At 36.1% G+C, this 22,718-nt stretch overlaps 1 protein-coding gene across 1 annotated transcript in view; it reads left to right on the top strand.

Moving 5' to 3' along the window:
* Positions 1-21,997, top strand: part of LOC149797451 (uncharacterized) — a 59,427-nt gene extending 37,430 nt beyond the window's left edge. Inside the window, exons 9-15 of the mRNA XM_089962264.1 lie at positions 1,910-2,161; positions 2,672-2,793; positions 9,255-9,415; positions 12,477-12,592; positions 18,101-18,655; positions 19,687-19,702; positions 20,645-21,997. Coding sequence (XP_089818390.1) covers positions 1,910-2,161; positions 2,672-2,793; positions 9,255-9,415; positions 12,477-12,592; positions 18,101-18,655; positions 19,687-19,702; positions 20,645-21,270 — 1,848 coding nt within the window. The 3' untranslated portion in view covers positions 21,271-21,997. The remainder of the gene's footprint in view (positions 1-1,909; positions 2,162-2,671; positions 2,794-9,254; positions 9,416-12,476; positions 12,593-18,100; positions 18,656-19,686; positions 19,703-20,644) is intronic.
* Positions 21,998-22,718: the final 721 nt, after the last annotated feature.

The following is a 22,718-nucleotide window of genomic DNA, read 5'->3' as shown; positions in this document are numbered from 1 at the left end:
ACCAAGTGCGTTAACGTAAGCCTTTTTAGAGAAGACATACAAGAGCGAAGTATCACTGGCCTAACCAATTAAAGAATTACAGAACCTTTCTAACAACCATATTAAAACATTGAGTTATCTGATAAAATCATTTGTAGCTTCTAAACGTTTTGTACAAAACATGTGGTGACACCTGGATAGCTATGGCATTCCACAACAAGAATTTAAACGCAAGGAAAGAGAAAGTAGACGGCGCATCTCTAAATATTGATACGATTTGTACTGAAGGGACAATAAAATCTAAATTGTTGAAAACTATATATATGAATGAAACAATCCAAAACATTTAAAATGGTACAAAATAGGTTTACAACAGGAAACTATTTATCCAACGGTAAAGTTCAGCTAATATAAGTAAACACAAAGATGTATAACACTCAACTGAACGCGGGATTGGGTTCATATATTATTCCACTTCTTTCTTTTATTAGCGCATTGAGATATGAAAAATAACATTTAAACAGATGTTGGATGATAAACCATTTCGAGCACTTTATGCGAAAAGAAAACGGAAACAGAGATTTCGTGACCACCTCGTTATATATATATATATATGTAACATGTATCATATATAAACAGTACACAGCCCTACTTAGAGTTGATTGTAGGACCACTCTAGGGACATTTTATACAGCCAATTGTCATAGATGCAATTTAAAAGTAAGGCGGTCAAAGACAGACAAAATACCATTTCACATATTATATGCCTAGGGTGATATACTTTACACGCTGTTGTGGCTAGACCGTTATACTAATTTACATAGGTTAAGAACACAATATGGAACAAACCATTTCTAGTTTGAAAGTGTCACGTGTTTATTATATGACTTATTTCAAACGGTCTATAATCAGATATTTTGAAACTGCATTCTCATATAACTGTCCTTTCCACTGGATCCCGAAGTGACAAATGTTTCCGACCATGACTTCCGGGTAAAGCGTCTGTTAACAAATGATTAATACCTTAATACCTTAAATTCCTGTTTATCAAAACTGGACTATACCCGGGGGTATGAGAGTAATAAATCGAACTTTGAACATTACATTGTGTGTTATGGCAGGCATGTGTTCCTCGTTTATCTCCAGGCAGACGAACCAATTACTATTATGAGACAAATGAGACAATACCGTTTGAAAATCTATAAGCATGGAATATGTACTTGTTTTGATTTATGATGTAGATACAATATTGTGTGGCACTCATACTCAATAAAACAGGATACGGCATAGTTAAATTCATTAAGAATATTTCTTTTCCTAGCATATTGTCAGCTTTAAAATAAGTAATATCCAGTTGTAAGGATCATTAAGACCAATAAGTTATTCTTTACCATACATCTTCATACAGACTTATGACTTGATGCTATGCAAATATCACAAAGCGACATATATCCAGGTGCTCGAAATGGTTTATCATCTAACATCTGTTTAAATGTTATTTTTCATATCTCAATGCGCTAATAAAAGTATGGTTACATTTATTAAGAAGATTTCTTTTCCTAGCATATTGTCAAGTTTAAAATAATTAAGATCTAGTTGTAAGGATCATTAAGACAAATACCAAAACAAAAGTTATCCTTTACCATACATGCATACATACATACATACATACATACATATATATATATATATATATATATATATATATATATATATATATATATATATATATATATATATATATATATATATATATAGATAGATAGATAGATAGATAGATAGATAGATAGATAGATAGATAAATAGATATATTGATCGACAAATAAGTCAGTTTGTAAAATGATTTAAATTATCCAATGTGTAGGCTAAAAACAAAGATAGTAACAGTTTGTTTTAACTATTTTAACGTAATATTTCTTAAATTAAATAGAACCAACTAGAGCAGAAGAAGAAGACATACTTTGAGAAGGTGAGGAAAGCCATTGGAGACAGACCTTTGCGTTTTCATCTGATCGATGAAGACTTTGCCATCACTAATATCAGATCTGACCCTGGAATAGATGCACTAAAGTCAAAGATATTAGAAATAGCCAAAAGGCAGGACTACTGGGGAGAGGAAGTTCCCGCTAGATGGTTGCCTCTCGAGCAAGTACTGATGGAATTGAAAAGACAGGGAGTTGTGGTAATGCATGGGTTGTAACTTTCTATTATTATCTTGCCTAAAGTGGAATGGACTTTTTATAACAATCCGCACTTTAATAAATTCAAATAATGGTTGTTTTTCATTAAAAACCATTCAACATCAAATGTCGCTCTGTTTATCAATCAGACCAAAGGGTTGTAGCAATGCAAGCTACAGTGTAGAATTCAACCGTGATTAAACAATGATATAATTGGATGTTGATCTGTGCAATGTGAGGAAGAAAATTATAGATGATTCAAACTTAAGTATGTATTTTGGGGGTTTGGAAATATGTGTTCAAAACAAAAGTTTTGATTTTATTAATAATTGATCAAAATTATGTTGTTTTTTTTTTCTCAGTTTGATTTGATATTTGACATATATTTATTTTTATGTAATGAAAAGTATTTGAATAATATACAAAGTCAATGAATCTAACAAAATAGAAGTCCCGTAGTCATTCAATAACCTTTCACAGTCCATTGTAATTTATAGTTTATCTTGAAACAGATCATCGACTACACTGAAGTTGAAAGTCGGAACGAATCATTGCAAGTGAAAATAGAATCTTCAGAGGAGCTGCAGCTGTTTCTTAGATTTGAACACGATCTGGGCAATATTGTTTATCTAAGGTAAAGTAATTAATTTCTGCTATCTTGTAAAAGAAAACACTGAAATAGAAATTAATATTTTGGTTAGAAAAACCTGTGGAAAATAAAACCTCATTATATATTCAAATATCAGGAGATATAATTGAACAATCTTTAGTTAATTTGATATGTTAGGGTAATAATGGTTTAATATTAGGACTGTTTCTCAATGATCTATTTATGAACATTCTCAGACATTAATTATTAAATAAATGAGCAGATATTAATTCCCATCTGTTTGAGCTCAATCGTGTGTGCGTGAGTGTTTAAATTGCGAATGTTATCAACTACTTCTATCATATTTAACTCTAAGGATTAGCAACTGTTCCACGCCAAACAAATTGCACTTACACAACATATATCGTCTGAGTGGTCCAAAGTTTGCACTAAACAATCTGCCCAGGTGTTGAAAACCTATCAGTCAGTTTGATTCTGACATAATCTTTCTCGTCATCAAAGAAATAACATATTTGCATTCGTTGCTGAGGCCGTATTTGATCGTTCCTATAGTAAATGTCATACAGGTCATGAATACGCATGTACTCATCTTAAATTAAACATAAATTGTTGTTTTAAACTCTAATAAGAATTGTGTTTGACCAAAGTATATTCATTCGTGATTAGTGAATGCTCTGCACCTTAACTGTCATCAAGAATCTTCCAGACCCAACGTATCGATCCCTATGGACATTTACCATGTTAGCCAGGTACTAAACTGGTTCAGGAAACGAGCACATTGGGTCTAATGGTCATAATATTGGGTTGTACTAAATTATTTACGAACTGCTTAGCTTTCATTGTGACATCACAGCACGTGACACTCAATCTGGATTGTACTGGATCACACCTTTGGGTTCAACTCGTCCAAACTTGTCTACGTATTTGAAGATAGATTTTGCCTTATGTGCTTGCCTGGGCGTATAAATAATCACTTTTTTAAGGCATATGGATTATGTGAATCAAAATAAAATGACAATTGCCATTTAAAATTGTGTTGAATAATATTTTAAAATATGACACTTTTAGTTGACAAAATTGGTGTTAAAAGCTTACATAATCACTATGACTTTACTTTCGTAGATCACATACATCACTGAACTTTACCTGGCCCAAAAAGAGATCTGTAAATCTGATGTACACATTGGAGACGAAATGCTAGTGGATACAGGGGTTTACTTTCCTTAAATTCTTTAGCTTTGCTCAATATAAAATTCCTTAATAATGATGATGTTGAGTCTTTCTGTTGTTGCAATGCTAACCTTAGGGCCTCTTAACTAATAATCACTTAATTGTGAAACCTTTGATATGAGCCGCAAGGGTTTTTGCTATATTTCATGTCGATTGTTTTATTTATACAACAATACAACGTGAATTCCGTTCATACTATTGCATTACTTTAGCGTTTTAGTTTCATTCCGGGGGCCCTGAGTGGCCGAGTGGTCTAAAGCGCTCACCGTTCCGGATCACTGCCATCTCACCTCTATCTGCGTGGGTTCGAGTCCAAGGATTGGCTAGTCTGTGTACATGGGAAAGCCTGCCAGTAGCTTCTCGTGGGTCAGTGGTTCTTCCCTGGGTTTTCCAGGGTTCTTTCTCCAACGGTTATACGGGCCGCCATGTATAGCCTATCTTGTGCTGAAAAATGGCGTTAAACCCTAAACCATCAACAACAACAATCCTTTCATTCCGCTATAAATACGAATAATTAGTTAAATCTGCTGTCCTATGTCAACAATTTGATATTTACAACTTTTATTGGTCTTACTAGGTTTATTGAATTTCTATCTCTCTAATTTTATTTATTACATCTATAAATTATGAGCACAAATGTTCAACCGATGTAAAAGAAATCAGCGTTTTAAATTCCCTCTTATACGACATGAGAGGTTTGCTATTATCGCAAATAGGAGACTGCAGTTGTAAGTGTAGCCAACATTTCTATTTCATTCTTTGTTAGTTTTGTCAGGGCTGCTGAAATCAACTCGAAATCAATCGATCATCGTATGTGTATGTGTGTGCGTAATGGACAGAAAGAGGTAGAAAGAGAAACACAGACAATACCACAGAAACCACGGGTTGCGAGTAAGAGATATAGTTGCGTTTTCAGTGGCTAATTATCAGAGATGTGGTTTAGTAAATAAACAATATGTAAATCATGTGCTGTACCAGACTATTGGATACTTTCATGCTAATTGTTGAATAGAAGTGGATATCTCAACGAGATGATGTCAGCATTTCCGTCTTGGACATGGCATGGAACTTTCTAAATACCGTATAGAGTTTTAACTTGTCATTTTTTTTTTCTCCAAGGTAGTACCGGTGTAACATACAGATCAGTGTGAAAACACTTACACGATTTTGTTAGGCTCTAAAGATATCTGGTTCAGTTCTAAATATAACCGGTTGATGAATTAACTCTAACATAAAAGGGATCACCATAATGCTAGGAGACAGCTTACCACCCATGCTATAATTACGGCTGCAAAGCTGTTGATGATATCATATCGTTTCGACTGAACGTAGCTGGCGAACAAGCAGTGATTTGTTTTGGAGAAAGAAACTAATACAGCTTAGAATGAAATTGTACTGATGCTTCCCATGAGCTCCTCGCAGGTTCAGCTCTTCCGCGCGCTTTCAACTCATTGTGACGCTTCGTCGATTACAGTCTAAGACTATGATTTGTGTTACGCAACCCTTGTTTCCGATTTTTTCGGTATCATATTTTGTAAACCTGAACTCATCTTCGGAGATGGTGTTGTCAAGTAGCGTCTAATATGAATGGAATGAGATTTTGTCACTTTGATTCGGCCAAAACGCAGATTTTGTCGTGATTTTTAGGTTTCGTTGATAGTCACTGGTAGATAAATTCTCAAACATAGACATCATACGACACCTTAAAGCTTTAATCTCAAAGGCAATTGCAACGAAGGCAGCAATGATTGCTAACAATATTCCAATACATGGCACACACGCACCCAAAGGCACAACCCTTAATGTTGCGTAAACATCGTCCATCTTCTCTACTGCGCGTTAATACATTTTGTATAGACCGCATAGCTGTTCGTGCTCTGCTCGCAGAGAGGTCCCATCAAAATACGAGTATGTAAATACACAGCAAGTAGATATGGCACAAATGAGATGTGTCACAAAGACAGTGCATTAGTTATTAATTTATTCGCATTAGTTCGCTCAAACTTTCTTTTCCCTATGGAGCAAATACGTGCAGCCACCATAGAACGCATTCGCCACAACAAGGCTATGGAAGACCTCCAAACTGCCCAGGCCGAACGCATTGATAACTGAGAGAAAGCCAGACAAACATCATATCAAAAGAACGTTCAAAGATCTTAGCAAGTCTGCAAGTGAGTACGGACGAGGGTCCAGAGATCGGTGACGAGACAGACATTTCTAATTTATAAATGCCCTCGCTTACTGGGGATGACAAATATATCTAGCCTTTCAAATGTGACCCTGCTACGAAACAATCTAACCCTTTACCCGTTTTATTTCTTTTTAGAACTGCCGAGGCGCAAATACAGTTGTATACTTTCCTCAAGTACCTCGTCTTGTGCAGGTGCAGGCTATGTGTGTGCCAACTCAAAAAGCAAGTTGGAGCGCAAGCTGCTCATTTACAGCTCATAAGTGTCTAGCATGGTTAACTGCTGAAACCACAATACACAAAACCATAATGGAGACTAGGCTCACGGCGATATACAAGAGACCTTGAAGTTACTAAAAGGGTATGGCAAATGTCAGGCAAATGGCAGACATCACCAAGGTCTTAAAGATGGTGCCATATTCAAGATGTATATTCTATTATTTCACAAAATCCTCAACCCGCAGTTTAATATATCAACAACAAATGAGGGTTCTCCAAGCCAAACTCTTGTTTCTGCCACACGAGAAGGGTCGAAGAAACAAGCGCAAGTTTGTGATGGCCATGGCTGAGGGCTCCATTTCATAAAAGGAGCTCGATCCTTTAACCATATATGAAGCGTGCAAAGTCGCCTACTATCTGACAGATATCAACATTCAAGGGCCGATTAAGTGGCCTAATCTCTTGTATAATGACTCTGACCATGAGTTTATGGGCAACGTGTCACAACTCTTGGCCAAGCACGTCATGAGTGTTAGGCTTGGCGAGAGCGGCAAGTATCATCCTCAGAGTATTGTAGAGCGGTTAAGCTATACTCTAGCCCAACTGCTCTTGGGCACCATTATATCCAGGAGACATTGCTTTCCGTAAGTAAGATTGCAAAGTACGTAGCACTGAGAGCCACTGGTGGCTGCCTACTGCTATGGCCTCTATCAGTGGATGTGCTCACAAATTAGAAGCCATTCGTTAATAGCAGTGGGGTTAGCTACGTCTGTTTTTGGAAAAGCAAGGCCTGATCTCAAATATACCTGTGCGTTACATATATGAGGCGGTAAAGTGGCCAACGCCACAGACCCTGAGTGGTCGCTAAAGATGCTCATCGTCTTAGATAGGTTTAGAATCCATGTTCAGCGGCCGATATACCTTCTTTCTGGTAGCACGTCCTAAATGATTCTAGATTTCCCGTCTCACCAGATCGGATATAATACTCACCATTAGCTGATTCATTGTTTTGTAAAAGATGGACTGATTCATCAAATGATGAAGTCTATCAAACTGTGACTTTGCCATTGCTCCCATGCCCGCATTTATCTTTTGCGCACAGCGTCAGCAATACGCTTTGGTCAAATTGCAACACACCTCTCGTGCTCCAGATCATATTACTGGGTCACAGATATCTTATTCACATATTTCACTAATACGTTCAGTGTATTTGAATTCCGTGTTATCAAAGCATATACTGATTTTGCCTGACTTCTAGAAGGACACACGTTGATGCTCTTCGCTTATATTGCTTCAGTCTTTCGTGTACGTTTCTGACAGAATGGTCGGACTTAAGATAATATGCACCATCGGCAGACGTGCGTCTTCCCTTTACATTTGTTGCTCTGGTATACCAAGCGGATTAGGATCTTTATCTAGAGACAGCGCCCTGGTCCCTGTTCCTTTATGTTCAATCATCACAAGCTCCAATTCATTCCTAGCACATCACTCTGTTAATCCGTGCAGTGACAGAGCATTTCAGTCGTACAGTGTGGATATTATCCTAGCCATGCATCCCTCCCCACAGATCCATCAGACTTGTAGGCATTACTGTCCTTTTTCCAGAGCTGTTGCATGAGTGCCTCAAGCATTTGCAATATTGTCATCCTAATTGCTCGCCATTTTCACATTTTCTACTCAGACGAAAATATGTTTAACGTGATTTGTGCATAAATATAGTGGACCTTGTAAATATCTTGATATACGAGTAATGCGATATTTCACAATGACCATTATTTTTTTTTAAATATTACAAATATAGACTATACAAACTTGGAGTGTGGTTGAGAGTTATATAACCTCTTTTAAAGAAAGGCATCAAGAACGTGGAAATTAGGAAAATAATTTCAAAACTATGAGCTTAATCTCGATATGTTCGGAAAAGGAAAGAAGTGCAACAAAAAAACATGGATATATCATGTATTAGAACGAAATTGTCTTATTGGTCACACATGATGTTATTATATATTTCCTTTGGATCTGGTCACCATAATTGATTAAATTATGTTGAGCATTATCTGTACAATTAGCGAATTTGCAGGATAATTACTTTCGGTGAAGAGTAGTTACATTGAAAGGTTAAGTCAACACATTCCTTCTTAACTTGCTATCTCTCCAAGTCCAAGAGACTCCCAGGCAGCATATACTACGGAGCAATATATAGGTTTATACACTCAAAGAGGTCATGCATATTTCGATAATGACCTTTCCATAGAAAAACGTATAAATTTGGTAATAATAAATTAAACTGCTTCTTGCAAGATGTGATGTTCCATCCGTGGGAATGAGTCTGCATGCTTATGAACTATTTCATGGGAAAACTTGTCATTGATTTCCTAACGAGTATACAAGATAGCTAGCTTAAATGGATCTTCTCGGATTGCATACCTATATCAGTGAAACTTGTGTTTATTGTTATCCTTGCGTAGTGTTCAATATACAGCACTATGCACTTTCTTCAAACGTGTTTACACTGCAGATTAGCATTTTCACTCTTACAGACCAACATTTATTTCATTATTTCAACTTGTTGTTTCTATTTTTTGTCTGTACCTATTTTTCCCCATATTTTTCGGTGAAATATTCTGAAAGGTAATTCGCAGATGAAAGTTTCCAAGAGATTTATCGTTATTTGTTCATATATGTTATCCAGATTTGTTTTCGCTTATCGTGCGCAGTATAACAAGCGAACAATTCCAACATAGAATTTTCTACGTTGTACGATACAAACCAAATCTACCCCCAAATTACGTGAATGATGTTAAAATCTCAGGTAATAAATTATATGTGTATTTTATTGCACTTACAGCACAGAGAAACTTAGAAGCAAAATAGTACTTCACCCAGAATGGTTGATCAATGGGTTAAAAGTGTTGATAGCATCAGAACATATTGTGAAGATATATCCTGAGCTGTTGAAAGATTGGTGCAACTTTAGGGACACAGGACGCCTCGCGAAAAGGCTACTAGGTATAGTAAATATATGCCGATGTAAAATATCTTATTTTCTGAATGTCAGTATATACATTTGCACATATGTACATTCTAACCCTGTTACGTATATCTATATTTTGTGTTTTACTTTCGTACATGAGTGTAGATTGTAAGGGTCATTTATTAACAATATATTGAATAGCTAACATTTTCCATGATAGTACATGTATACCTTAAGATAAGGTAAACATCTCTACATGGGCTTTTGACCTGAGAATGAACTATAAGGTGTACCTGCATTTTGTCTTGCTTGAAAGTTATAAAAAGATGTTTATAGATATTTAGATTCTAGGTTTAGACTTTCAATGTTCCTTACAAACTTGATGGGCAAATCACCCACATCGAGGAAGTCTTATTCTGTCTTAAATTTTGTCAACGGTTCCAAAGAAAGTGAAAACAATCATTCCTGCATTAAGTTCCAACTCAAAAAGCATTTTAGATAAATATTTTCCTCATTGCAAGAAAATTGCTGAAAACCTAAAACTGCAACGATTACTTATTCGCAAATCGGTGCGTGAAGGTTATGCTTATGATGTGGTTAAGTATTGCATATTGAAGGGCTGTGTGTTGGTATCTGAGGCATATTAATAGAGGTTTAGGAATTGTAGAAATGAAACTCGGCAATAACATGTCGCATTTACTACGGAGAATACTACAACTATTTGAAAGGTGGTGCTGAAAGAAGAAGATTGATTGAAGATTGATTTAGGTTATGATAACATCAAACATCTCATATAACTTGAAGAGTTCAATAACTCCTTCCGTCGTGACATCAAGACCTACCCTAGTAAGATAATCATCTCATTCGCATGTGAGTACGTCCAACTTTCAATATTGCACAACTGTTAGGAATTAAACTTTTGATAAGGCTAATAAAAATCCTTATATCGTGCACTCGTTGACTGAATAAGAGGTAGATCATTTCTAACTGTTAAAGATTGAAAAATAAGCAACATAATAAAGACATAAATATTCCAAACATTTTTATTTCGATGAGGTCAGGGTCACGGTCTTGTATTGAACTGGGCGGTTGAAACAATCTCCAGTATGATTTTATTGCGGAGAATTATCAACCATTCATGTCGAAAGTTTATATATTACTTCTTTAAAATATATCCAGTCTGATCTAGAGCCAAATTGTATGTCTATGATTGTTCAGCAAGTTATGAGTGAATTAGGCATCCTACAGATTAGATTTTCTGCCTATCCTCTTGAATATCATAAAGCTTTGGAAAGATTTCAGCAAACTTGGAAGAATCGGTCATATTGATTTGATATAAGGTAAAAATGAGGGCGAGGATGTTCATTCAAATATAAGTTATCAATGGCTTGTGAAGTAGCTAGAACTAATCATCACTCTACTCAGTCAAAAATGAAATTAAGATATGACAACAATACAAATTAAAAAGTTTTCAGCCCGGAGATATAAGTTCTGGCTTTCTTGTCCATACCATTACATTCTATTGTGACTAAATTGTATTGTCCTTATACAACTAAAACGAAACTAAGTCGCTTCAATTAACACACCTGTGAGGCGGAAACAGAAACAACTTTGCCATATAAATCATGTTAGAGGAGTGTTTTAATGGAGATAGCCAGCTAATCATTCAAACAGTCTAAATGTACCTGTTCCATTCAGTGATGATGTAACTCATAAAATTCAATCGGACTGCAGTAACTTTCGTGTAACCATTTGGCGGATTTCATAAATGTTAAACAATCTGGACCAGACAGTTCGCATATACAGCCAGACGAAAACAGTGTACTATATATATAGAAAGCTTTATTGTATGAATCTTTTTTATGGGGGGAGTTGTTATGCATATCTGTATTGTGTGTTCAACGTTTGTCCATGATCGAATATTGTAAAGGTCAGTTGTAGCAATATATTACTAAGCTAACGCTTTTCCATGATTTAGATTATACTTTTAGACAGTGTAACCATATTGATATGGCATTTTGGCCTTAGAAAGTTCCAGAAGGTGTACAGGTTTGTGTCATGTTGTTTACTGATAATAGAGTTCAAGGTCTAGCCTTAGAATATTCTATAAGAAATCATGTTTAAAAATTGAAAGGAAAATGACCCACATTCTGGCGGTCTTACTGTGTCTTAGATTCTTATATAAAGTACTGAAGCAAACAACTATATCAATTTCTATTTGTAATTTCCCTTGCTAAAAGCATTGTTAGTTGATTTGGATTATATCATTGTGATACATGATGACTTTTGGCACAGCAGATCATTAAAGGCTATTGGCATATCAGCATTTGCCATACTTTAATTCATTTGAAACAATGTACTTTTGGACTCGTGATAGAACGTTTAGGACTATTTCAAATTTTATTCACAATATCACAATATTGTAAGATCCTTTAAATTTTCACTTTGTATTCCAGCGGAAAACGTGTTTGTCAAATTTTACTAAATTGTTTGGATTTGATTTATCTGTTACTAAGTTTAAGACCATAATGTCGTAATAACTCATTCAAATTTTCACACGCATGATGTTCACAAGATAAGCAACGGATTTTTTTTTATAATTAAAGCAGCGTAGTATCAAACTCTTCGTGAAATAAAGATCATGGAATTGAGAATGGTAATCTGGATAGACACATGGTGTCTGCTTATTGATATACTAATGTAATGTCCAGTGCAACGTTCTCATGGATTATTTAAAATAGATCCCCTAGAAGCATAATGGAAAATATGACAGCTGAAAAATACATATAAAATACCATGTGTTAATTTGATGACATTAAAGACAATGTTCCACACTCAAATATTATACGGAATTTATATTGCTACACATGTTGGATGAAAATGTCATTCTGGTAAATATTTGGAAACATGCAGTGTTCAATCACATATCCTACAACGGAAAAATCTATCCATAAATGAACATCAATTTTGTTTTGTTTTGAAAATATCCTAATGTATGCTTATAGGTATCTCATATTATTTGTATTTCTTGTAACAACATTTATTTACCTGGCAACTTGCTAGATTAATCTCTTGTTTTCATTATTACATTTAAAGATGTGCTGTGGTCACAACACTCTGATTACCGTGACAATCAACAGCATCTGTTGGACTTGATGGTAAAGCTAAACATCATTGCGAAGCCTCGTAAAACCGATGGGGGAAACCAACAGGTATAAACGCTCATACACACACAAACTCTCTCTCTCTCTCTCTCTCTCTCTCTCTCTCTCCCCAACTATCTCTCTCTCTCTCTGACAAACGGCAAGGCCTTTCAATCAATGTATTTTACGTCCTCAGCAGGGAATCAGTACCATAATATGATAAGCACCTTCATTTTAAGCCATGTGTATGATTAATAATGTCGTAAATACCCTAAGAGATAGTATAATAACACAGCGAATTGAATTGAGAAAAACAGCCCATACTATTCATGAAGTGACAGAGAAATACCGCCATTTTGGTCCACGTTTCTCCATGATTTCATGGATTAAAAATGTACCCATCAATATCCTGTTAATTTAAGAACTTTTTTCAATAGACACTGAAAACACTTTCAACTTTTGTTATGACACTCTTTTTGCAATAATGTTATGTCAAATGGACATGTGAAAAAATTTGGTTACACTACCACTACAAAACTGAAATTCTTGTTTCCATTTATTTTCATTTCTTTCATCCAAGTGAGTGCCTTCTTACATTGAATTGAAAATGATCAATATGTTACAAAATATTTTCATCGCGCGGGTAAAAATGTGACATTGCCATTATAGTGGTTTGCTAGCGAAGATAATAAAATAAAATAAACGCAAACTATTTTTTGTTGTATAATGAATTTAGTATTTTCGTCACTCTTGAAAATAGTAAATTTTTCACATTCGCAATGCAATATATTCGTTATTCACTCACAGCAAGCAAAGTGTCATGAATATGAAAAGATAATGAAGCAGGATGGATATGTTTAACAAATTACTAGAACAGAAAATCCTTTCGAGGTTGTTTACTTATATGCAACAGAGCTGAAATAATTTATTTGATTAGTTGCCAAATCCTTATCATTTACAGACACTTCAAATAATATTACCTTACATTTTAAACATTCCAGACGGACTAATGTGCTTAGCAGATATGAATGCAGATTGCTTTATGTCAAAGACAATAGCATATAGTACCTTCATATGTGTGCAATATCAACATAAATACATCTCTAACAATGTAATATCATTTCAAGTCTTTGACTGTTCTGTATTATATATATATGCAAGACAATTCTGACATAGGCTTGGGTTCTGTCTGCACTATGATTGTCCTGTGAAAGTTACATTAAACACTTAAAGTTTAAGCAGATGGCATACGTTGTTTTTGGCATTTGAGCCCAATTTGACTGATTGTGGCTTTCGCCCACATAATCTTGTTTTAGGCCCGATGTGGCCTAATTACGCCACAACAGAGGAAGCACCAAAACGGCGGGCTCAGTTATTTTACACCCACTTCGGCATCCTGGTGGAAAACTTATTTCCGTTTTTATATTTGATAGGGTCGAAAACGTCTTTTGTTTCCCTTTACCCTGTTTTCAAAACCAATTAGCCGAAAGGCCGACCATTCGGGATTTTCAACGTGATTTGGAGAATAGGTTTTCCCAGCTTGAGAGTATTAGAAACGGTAAATCCCATCAATACGAAAATTATTTTACTGCTAGTATGCGCAAAATTCTGCTCTGTAAAACGTACTACGAATAGCTGAGGGTAAGAGGAATATAAACGTAGCAGATCCTGCATGGGAGTATACTGTCATCTGCATAAAAGCTCTTTTGAAAGTCACGCAATAACTCCGCCATGAGGTATCGTTGCCAAATACATTTTCATCAGATGCGGGCAACACGTCATGTTGAGGTCTGTTTACAAGAAGAAAAAGGCAAAGAAGGTTCGCGAAGTTTGTTTGTCAAATTGAAACAACTATTTTAGAAAAATAGCAGCTAGGACTTCAAACTCTGAAACATACGTTAAATAGTATGACTACACACCGATTACGTGTGATCTTCTCTTGTCTCTCCACGCACATAGAGCCCGAAGACCTTTTGCGGTACCTTTACAAGCCTAGCAAGCTAGAACGAAAACATCAACTGATAACTGGCCCTACAGGGTCAATCAATATTTTTGGCTTTTCGTACAAGTATGATTACAATGGGCAGCAGACTAATATGTGAAAGATAGTTCATCCACAAAGAGCTCCAAATCGTCTGCACAGGTGTTCAAATGTCTGCATCCACAAGTGTGGCAACGGCTGCCGCCATGCACTTGACCTAACTCATTTGTAGTTTCGCCGTTTGGGGCAATCCAAATTTCGTGTCCAATGGTGACTGACTGTTCTATTTTGCTACATTAATTCTTCATATAAGCCCTTTATTTCGTAGGGTAGTCATTTCGCACCTGTATTCCTGGAGGCTAAGTAAGGAATCCTTGACATTGTTTTTCTTCATGATTTTTCACGACGGGCCGAGAAACTCCTTTTGCTTTATTTGACATCTTTGTCTGGCGCCTACACCGTACAACAAGGGCACAGTACACCTTTGTACGGACGACAACGAACTTCGAAACAAGCATTCCTGGTAATTCCTTGTTAATCTGTTCCATAAATATATTGGTTTTTGCGCTGTACAGGAGATGGACTTTGGGGTTGTCGGTCGTGTTTAATATATGGATGCTTCTTTCGCCATGTGCGCGTAAACGTCTGGTGTTCTAATATGGACCATCAGATTGTTAGTTCCTGTATACAGCCGGAGCGAGTTTTAGTCATATCATGGATTTATCTCCTGAAGAAAAATTTGTACAGCAAAAGATTTAAAAGATCAAGAATAGCAATTCCAGTGAAGACAGGTCTGATCCGTTTTAGGATCTTCGTGGCGCTATGGATGCGTAATGTCATAAAAATTTTCGTCAGGGGAAACTTGGATCTGTTAAAAGGTCGAAGGTATGCACCAACCTTAACCTGGTCCTCTTTCTGAGGTTTCCACTTCTTTCGACAAACTTCGCAATGGTTCATAAACTACTTAAAGTTCTCCGAAAATGGTGTTTCCAATAGGTCCGTAGGTTGATGTTTGCCTCAATTTATGTGACCGATTACATCATTTTTGCAAGGCGGTAACGCAGTAAATTCTTGTTACTTGTAGGTCCATTTCTTCGTTGCACTAAATGTTGATGTAATGTAACATGTTATGTTTTCTTTTTCTGGCGGTTGGGGACTAGTTTGCCCCCATCCTGCCCTACCACCACCACCAAATTGTTTACCATGTATTTCTTGTAGTCTCCAAGAACGTTTGCAACCACCTTCATGTTTTTTTTTGAAGAAAATGAACACTCGTTGAACATATTGTGTAACTCTGGTGGGCATTCAACGTCTATCTCGAGGTTGTGCTCCTCATAGCTGCGCAGCGAACTTCATTCTCCTCATGGAAGGCAAATAGGAAATAGTTGCATCGCTCGAGACCGCAGCAATCCTACACCACCTCGTCAAAGGCATCGAAAAGATCTGCTAGAATTAGCTGACACCCAAAGGTATTGCACAGATTTTGTGCATGCTTGTAGTTGTGTTTGGTTATTTCCTCTGTCATGAGCCTTGACAAAAGGCCTCAAACTTAGTATAGCGGCTCCTATTCTCGTAGAGGTATATAAAAAGGAATTCCTGTCATTGATGTTGCAGTCCGCTATTCTAAAGAGGTTTACCCCGGCCCCTTTCGCCAACTAATTCAGGCTCAATGATATAAACTATATTTCGTCCATGAACTGGAGCTGGCCGATTTATAAAGGTATGTGTTTATAAGCGCTTTTGTAATAACCTTGTCCTCCTCGCGCGATGCCATGTCCGTCTCCCACAAGATCGTCGTATCCCAAAATATTGAGTTTGATGACTGAAATGTTTGTTTAGTGTAGCTTCAAGTACTGTATAATCCTTACAAAGAAGTTTTAACCCATATAGATCACAGGTGGAAAAATGACTCCTTCTCTCCCGATAAAGACTCAGGAGAAACTGCAAGGCTTTCAATTGGAGTTGCTAAATATACTGCTATTAGCTGGATTGAGGATAGGACTTTCAATCGGCATGTTCAACGCCTCGAAGTCCAACAAAATCTTCGATGGCACCTGCATAAGTTTGATTAGCCTGTATTGTTCTTGGATATTGTGCAACTGTATGCCTCCTCCTTTCTGCTTGCTTCAAAGATCAACGATCCCGACTTTTAGTACTCGCTTTGTCATTGTATATCTGGCAGTAGGAGCGCTCCTTTAGAAGGTGTCCGTAAGTTAAGTGTAAATATCGTCCGATTGGAACTCTGACCGTGTAATTCTTGACCGGGCCATTGTCAGCACAAGCTCGCGGAACTTCCTCATCAGCCGCTCTGGCACTATTAAGTTGTAACCCAACATCACTAATGACAGTGAGTGTCGTTCCAGACTTCCTGCCCGAGTCAATATCGGCACTCAAGATGCTCGTTTAGAATAGTATTTTATACATTTATTAGCACACCGTCAAGCGTCAACTGCTTAAAACCTCTATGATCGCTCTGCCTCTGGCAAACGCTGGGAGAACCCTAATAGCTCATCATCGAACGGACTCACATCTACGAATTCTACACAAAATGCCGCCTAAAAGTTGGCTACAGGCGCTAAAGCCAACAAATCAAACAAACGGTATGAATAGGGCACTGTCTAAAGTTGCATATGGCATGTGTTCTTTATGTCTGTGTTGGTCACCTTGTGGAGTTTCTACAGCCTTCCCTAGTTAAAAATCCAAAACTGAGACAACGTCATGACATGATTTTGTATTACTCACAAAAAAAATGTAACAAAAAATGAAAATTATTTTAAATGAGTCACCTCGGCATAGTTCGTCAAGTACGTGAGATAAAACTGGTACAAAGGTCTTGAAACAAATACAGGCAGACACAACCCACCTATAACTACCTCGATGATGGCAAAACAAATAGTCAAGCATATCTTCTCGCCTGATCACATTGTCTATGTCACACGATTTATTTCCTGCGTATTACCAGTTCTACTCTAGACGTATTTGAAACACAGTCAAAAGTCAAAACGTTCATCTAGACACAGTGCATATTAACAGTAAAATCTCTTTATCAATGAATCTTCTTAATAATAATTTTATTATATAATACCATGGTTACTAGATATTTAATAGACCATAGAAACGATCTAGTTTATAATTAAATGAGGACATCCAATTAGACTGCTGTAAGTTATGAGAACAATATTGTCATATTAGTTAACAATTTATATACCAATTTATTGAATTGTTTTTATTTAAGTTATACTTTGTAAGAGATCGTAATTCAGTTTTAAAGGATAGTAAAATTAAACATTATTCTAAAGGTAAAAAGGCAATACAGGTTTAAGCATATAAGAGACTTAATCTAGTCTATAGCTCATATTTTGCTTTTACCTTCATTACGTAGAACAAAAGCTATCATACGATTAAAAGTATGAAAATGATACTGAGGAAGTGCAATACATCAAGACTGTTCTCTTAACGTATTTTAATACGCTTAGATTTCAATATTGAGATAGAACTATTTGGGAGAATAGGTACAAAAAGTAAAATTACCATAGAAATTGAATATACAATGAAAGAATAATTACATTATTAAAATGATTCTTATGTTTTGTTAGGATGACTATTACTGGGTTCCATGTATGGTTCACAAGACCGCAACTGAAGATGCGAAGGAACTAGGAGAACGCGATGATGTGAAAAAGACATCCACTCTTTGCTTTAAGTCCAAGACAAAGTTCATTCATGTAGGTGTGTTTCACCGCCTCCTTGCTTCCTGTATATCCAAGTGGTCACCAGCTAAGGAGGGAGACAGGTATTTTCTTTTCAGCGGGTTTTGTGTGTTCGAGCTCAATGAGTGCCACAATCTGATACTCTCCTTGAATGACTACGTCATCAACGTCATAATGATCAGATTTAGCAAGAGGGCGTACCCTGACAAATCGCTTTGCATTAAAACGAGAGACTATTTGCAAACAACACTGTCTGAAATTGCATCATGCATGTGTCCCAATTCTGAATTCGAGGTCTGCATTAAATGCGACAAATCAGCTCCGCAGAGTAATGAAGGATTGCACACTATTAGCTCTCTCTGTGACAATGAAGAGGTCAGATGTAGTGGACACAAAGGGATTCATCTGCTTGAATCAAGTGAGCTTCTTCAGTTCTGGGAGGTAACTATTGTTCTTGTGATTTCATTTCTTTAATTTTAGAACTACAATATCAGTTTCCAATCAATATTTACGAGCCCGTTCGACCCCAAAACCAAGATTAAAATTGAATATAGTTTAATCTGAGAGTTGTATGATGATTTTCACATCGTTTCAGAATTGTAAAGGATAATGTGAACGTAATGCATGATTTCTGCTTTGACACTACCCATTAAAACTAATTTTGGAATAATAGTTGTACCTCGATTGTACTATAGGAAGGTGTCATATTGTTTTGCTGGTGTGTCGTGTATCCATATGTCCTTTCTGAATCAATTTTGAGTAATATCACTAGTCCATATTGAACAAAAAATCTCAAGAATTCATCACGATCTTAAATTAATATTATTCTTCGATTTTCATTCCATTACAGATAGTCTGTAATATTTTCACACTTTTGGACAACACCTTGTAAGCACGATTTAGCAAACTACACATGTGGTAGACAACTAAAAGTATAATTTTTTAATGCCAATATATCGAATTACAAGTGAAAATGGATTGACGTTTGCTTTTATTCTACAGTGAGGAAATGCATGTTATCCAAACATAATGGACATCAGAAGTTAACTAGTCACTCATCATTTAATTTGGATTTGAACAACAATGGATTTGTTGATCTCATTTCTTTTCTTTTTAGAGCCAATAGCTGAGTAATACATTTACCATTGGATAGTTAAAAGTGGCCTACATTTTAATCTAGTGCACATATCTGGTTACATTAATGTTTAGAGGCTGTTGTTTTGTTTTTCTAGTGTGTGGAGGTAATACTGTTTACTCTTTCTAAGTATATATGCTATTAACAAACAGTAATTGGTATATCAATAATCGATCATTGACATCCAACCTAAAGTGCCTGTAAAATAAAATATGATTGTAAACTATAGTATTTCATCATATGGAATGTAATTAATCGGATAAAGTAGAAACATAGACAGATAAAGTCGGCATTGCTCTTAAATATATCATATTAGATTTTTCTGTTTACATTCTAGGCAAATGATGCCCAGCGTAAGTATATTTTACAATGATTCATTTATTTTCTATAAAGATCTAGTTCCAAATCATTGCTAAAAGGTTTAGTAGAACTTTCGAATAAAATTAGATTAACGAAAGTTTATATAAATTCATGTCAAAACCGTTGGTAATTTATCACATATCCATCAGAAAACTTAATATACTAGAGTTCTATGATAATTTCGAATTAAGATATACAATATATAGCATTTCTCCAATATTTATTTTCAGCGTACGATATCATATTAAGTTGGTGAACATGTTATAAATTATCGACCACATTGATTATAATAGATGTAAAATTAATAACACTTTCTCATTTTGGCTTTTCCTGCCGTTATTACGTCATGTAAAAGCATGTTACATCAATCATTTCTTCCTTACATGTTCATCCTCGAAACGAATTATTATTTATACCTTGTTCTGTCCTTGTGTTTAAAATCATTGTATGATCAAAATGTATGAAGGAAAGTATTGTCATGGTTCGGATACAACTTTTGAAATTGTATGTATTCACCGCTATCCTTTCAAGGCCATGAATGATTAGATCCTCCGTGTTTGATGTTAATATCACGCACACCCATAATTCTACTGGAAAGCAAGATATTTTACCCAAAACGAAAATCAAAGATGTGTGACATTTTGTAGAAAGGAAAGTATCGCTGAAAATGATGTTTTTGATATGTTTGTTCACACACATACACACGTGCGTGTGTGTGTGTGTGTGTGTGTGTGTGTGTGTGTGTGTGTGTGTGTGCGTGTGTGTGTGTGTGTGTGTGTGTGTGTGTGTGTGTTTGTGAGAGAGAGAGAGAGAAAGAGAGAGAGAGTTCTCATGGTGATACGTCTTGCTCACAAAGCCACAAATCAAATAATTTAAGACAGAACAATCGTTATAGAGTATTTTAAATGTTATCCTAACGATGAATATTTCCACAGTGCCAAAGAATGTACTAACGACGCAGTCAACTCTTGCTACGGACCGCTTCATGAGAATTTACTCCGTGGTGGTTGATGTTGGTACCAAAATTTTGCGACGGCTTCTGCATTACTACGCCGTCAATCCACATTGCTCTCTCGATCAGTACCTAAACAACTACGCACAGATCATTTCTGAGCTGAAAAAGAAGAAGGTATTGAATCAGTCTCAAATTAACATCATGTTTCCGCAGGGTGGTGATACAGACATAAGACGGTATGACATTACTTTGCTTTCTGCTCTCCTTAATAACATTGTCCCTGCCCTAGGTCAGACAGAGAAACAGCGTGTGGTCGATTTGCGAAGCGACAGAAACACAATAATGCACGCGAATTCAACAAGGCTAGGTGTCAGTGATTTCCAGTCCATGTGGGCAAGGATTACAACCACTCTGACTGATCTCAGCAAGATATGCGGGGACACAACTTTTGAAGAGGAAATAAAAACAGAAATTCAAGACATCCAGAAGTCTTCATCAAGCGACATTCTTTCAAGAATGGACAGCGTTGAAGAGGACCTGAAACAGATGCGTTCAGATGTGGCTGAAATTAAGAAGCATTGTGCTCCGGCAGATCAAGGTCTTTGATTCTCTTGATTAGTCCAAACAAACTTCATAGATCCAGGTCTTAGCGGTCTTAGCGGATATGGTCATTATCGTTTACACATGAACCTAGTTTATGGTAGAGAATATACTGTATAAAGTCAAAGCAAGCGCTGACAGTTCTTTTTTGTGGAGAGAATTATAATTTAAGAGTGAATTCACATAAGAAAACACTTCTAAAAGGTTGATCGGTATTTAAAAGGAGTTTGATTTCGAGGCTGAATCTGACGACTAATCTTGAATACTTGCTGAAGTCATGATTGCATCTCAAACAAATTTGTATTCAGGTACGAATTCGACACGATATTATACCATCATAACTGGTGCTGGTGGAAACGATGCAGAGAATGGCATGGACATTCTTGAGTTTTATGAAACGTACAGGTCTCCCATGGATACATGCAATACAAATGTCAGGTCATCATTTCAGAAATAATATCAGGAGTACATGATAATACCAGACCTTTCTCACAGAGAATTTCGATGTATGTCATACGCTGAGTATAAAATTCGTCGGCAATTTCGATTGTTGTCTTTCTGTGAAATGTATAATCCCTGACATGTATTAGTATGTAAACAAGGAGATAAAGGCACAGTAAATTCCTAAAAAATACAATCCTGCTTACCCAGTATGCCCACCACCGACACAGGGATGCAAAAGATATCGTGAACTCGTTCAGAGTTATAGGTTACTGCATTTGTATGGGAAAATATGAACGAGTTTTTCAAATGGAATACTGCACGACCTTAGAAGTACAGTATATCCATCCGACAAAACGAGTTCATATTTTCCCATACAAATGAAGTAACCTTTTTATTATATGGTCATTGTTATTATTGTACCTTAGGCTTAATTATATAAACAAATTACACTACAAGAAATAAAGTAATTCAGTTTATGCCGTATTCCAAACTAAATACACAAGCGCTGATGCATCATCGCACAACAACAAAATTAATAATGCGCACATAACTCCGTCCAGATAAATTTGAGCTTGGTCGCGCGCTAGACATAATTTGTGTAAGAAAATGGCGTTTCGGTCTACTTAAAATTGAAATATTGATTCATATTGTGAATGAGTACACATTGCAACAACTTTTCCATTTGATCTCGAAATAATAGATTTTGGTATGCTTGTTGTTTCAACAAAATTTCGTGATTATGGACTGGAATCATCTGTGCAAATTTTACAGGCAGTACATCGGATTGAAATAGCGAGGGAGAAGCTTGTAGACATCTGCAAGTGTGTTTCTGTTCTGTCATTGAATATTTGAAATCATACTTTTGGGAAAATATGAAGTCTGTCAATTGCAATTATCAAAAAGACGCAATGTTTATTTCATTTTGAGTGCATTACGGATAAAGACAAGTGACTTCTAAGCTAATACTCTACCTTCAAATATGTCTGAAACACACATGATCCAGCCAAGAC

The sequence above is a fragment of the Sinohyriopsis cumingii genome, chromosome 6, assembly GCF_028554795.1.
Source record: "Sinohyriopsis cumingii isolate HCF-2022 chromosome 6, ASM2855479v2, whole genome shotgun sequence".
Lineage (NCBI taxonomy): Eukaryota > Metazoa > Mollusca > Bivalvia > Unionida > Unionidae > Sinohyriopsis > Sinohyriopsis cumingii.
The sequence above is the reverse complement of the archived record's forward strand: the minus strand, read 5'-3'. Positions and strand labels throughout refer to the sequence as shown.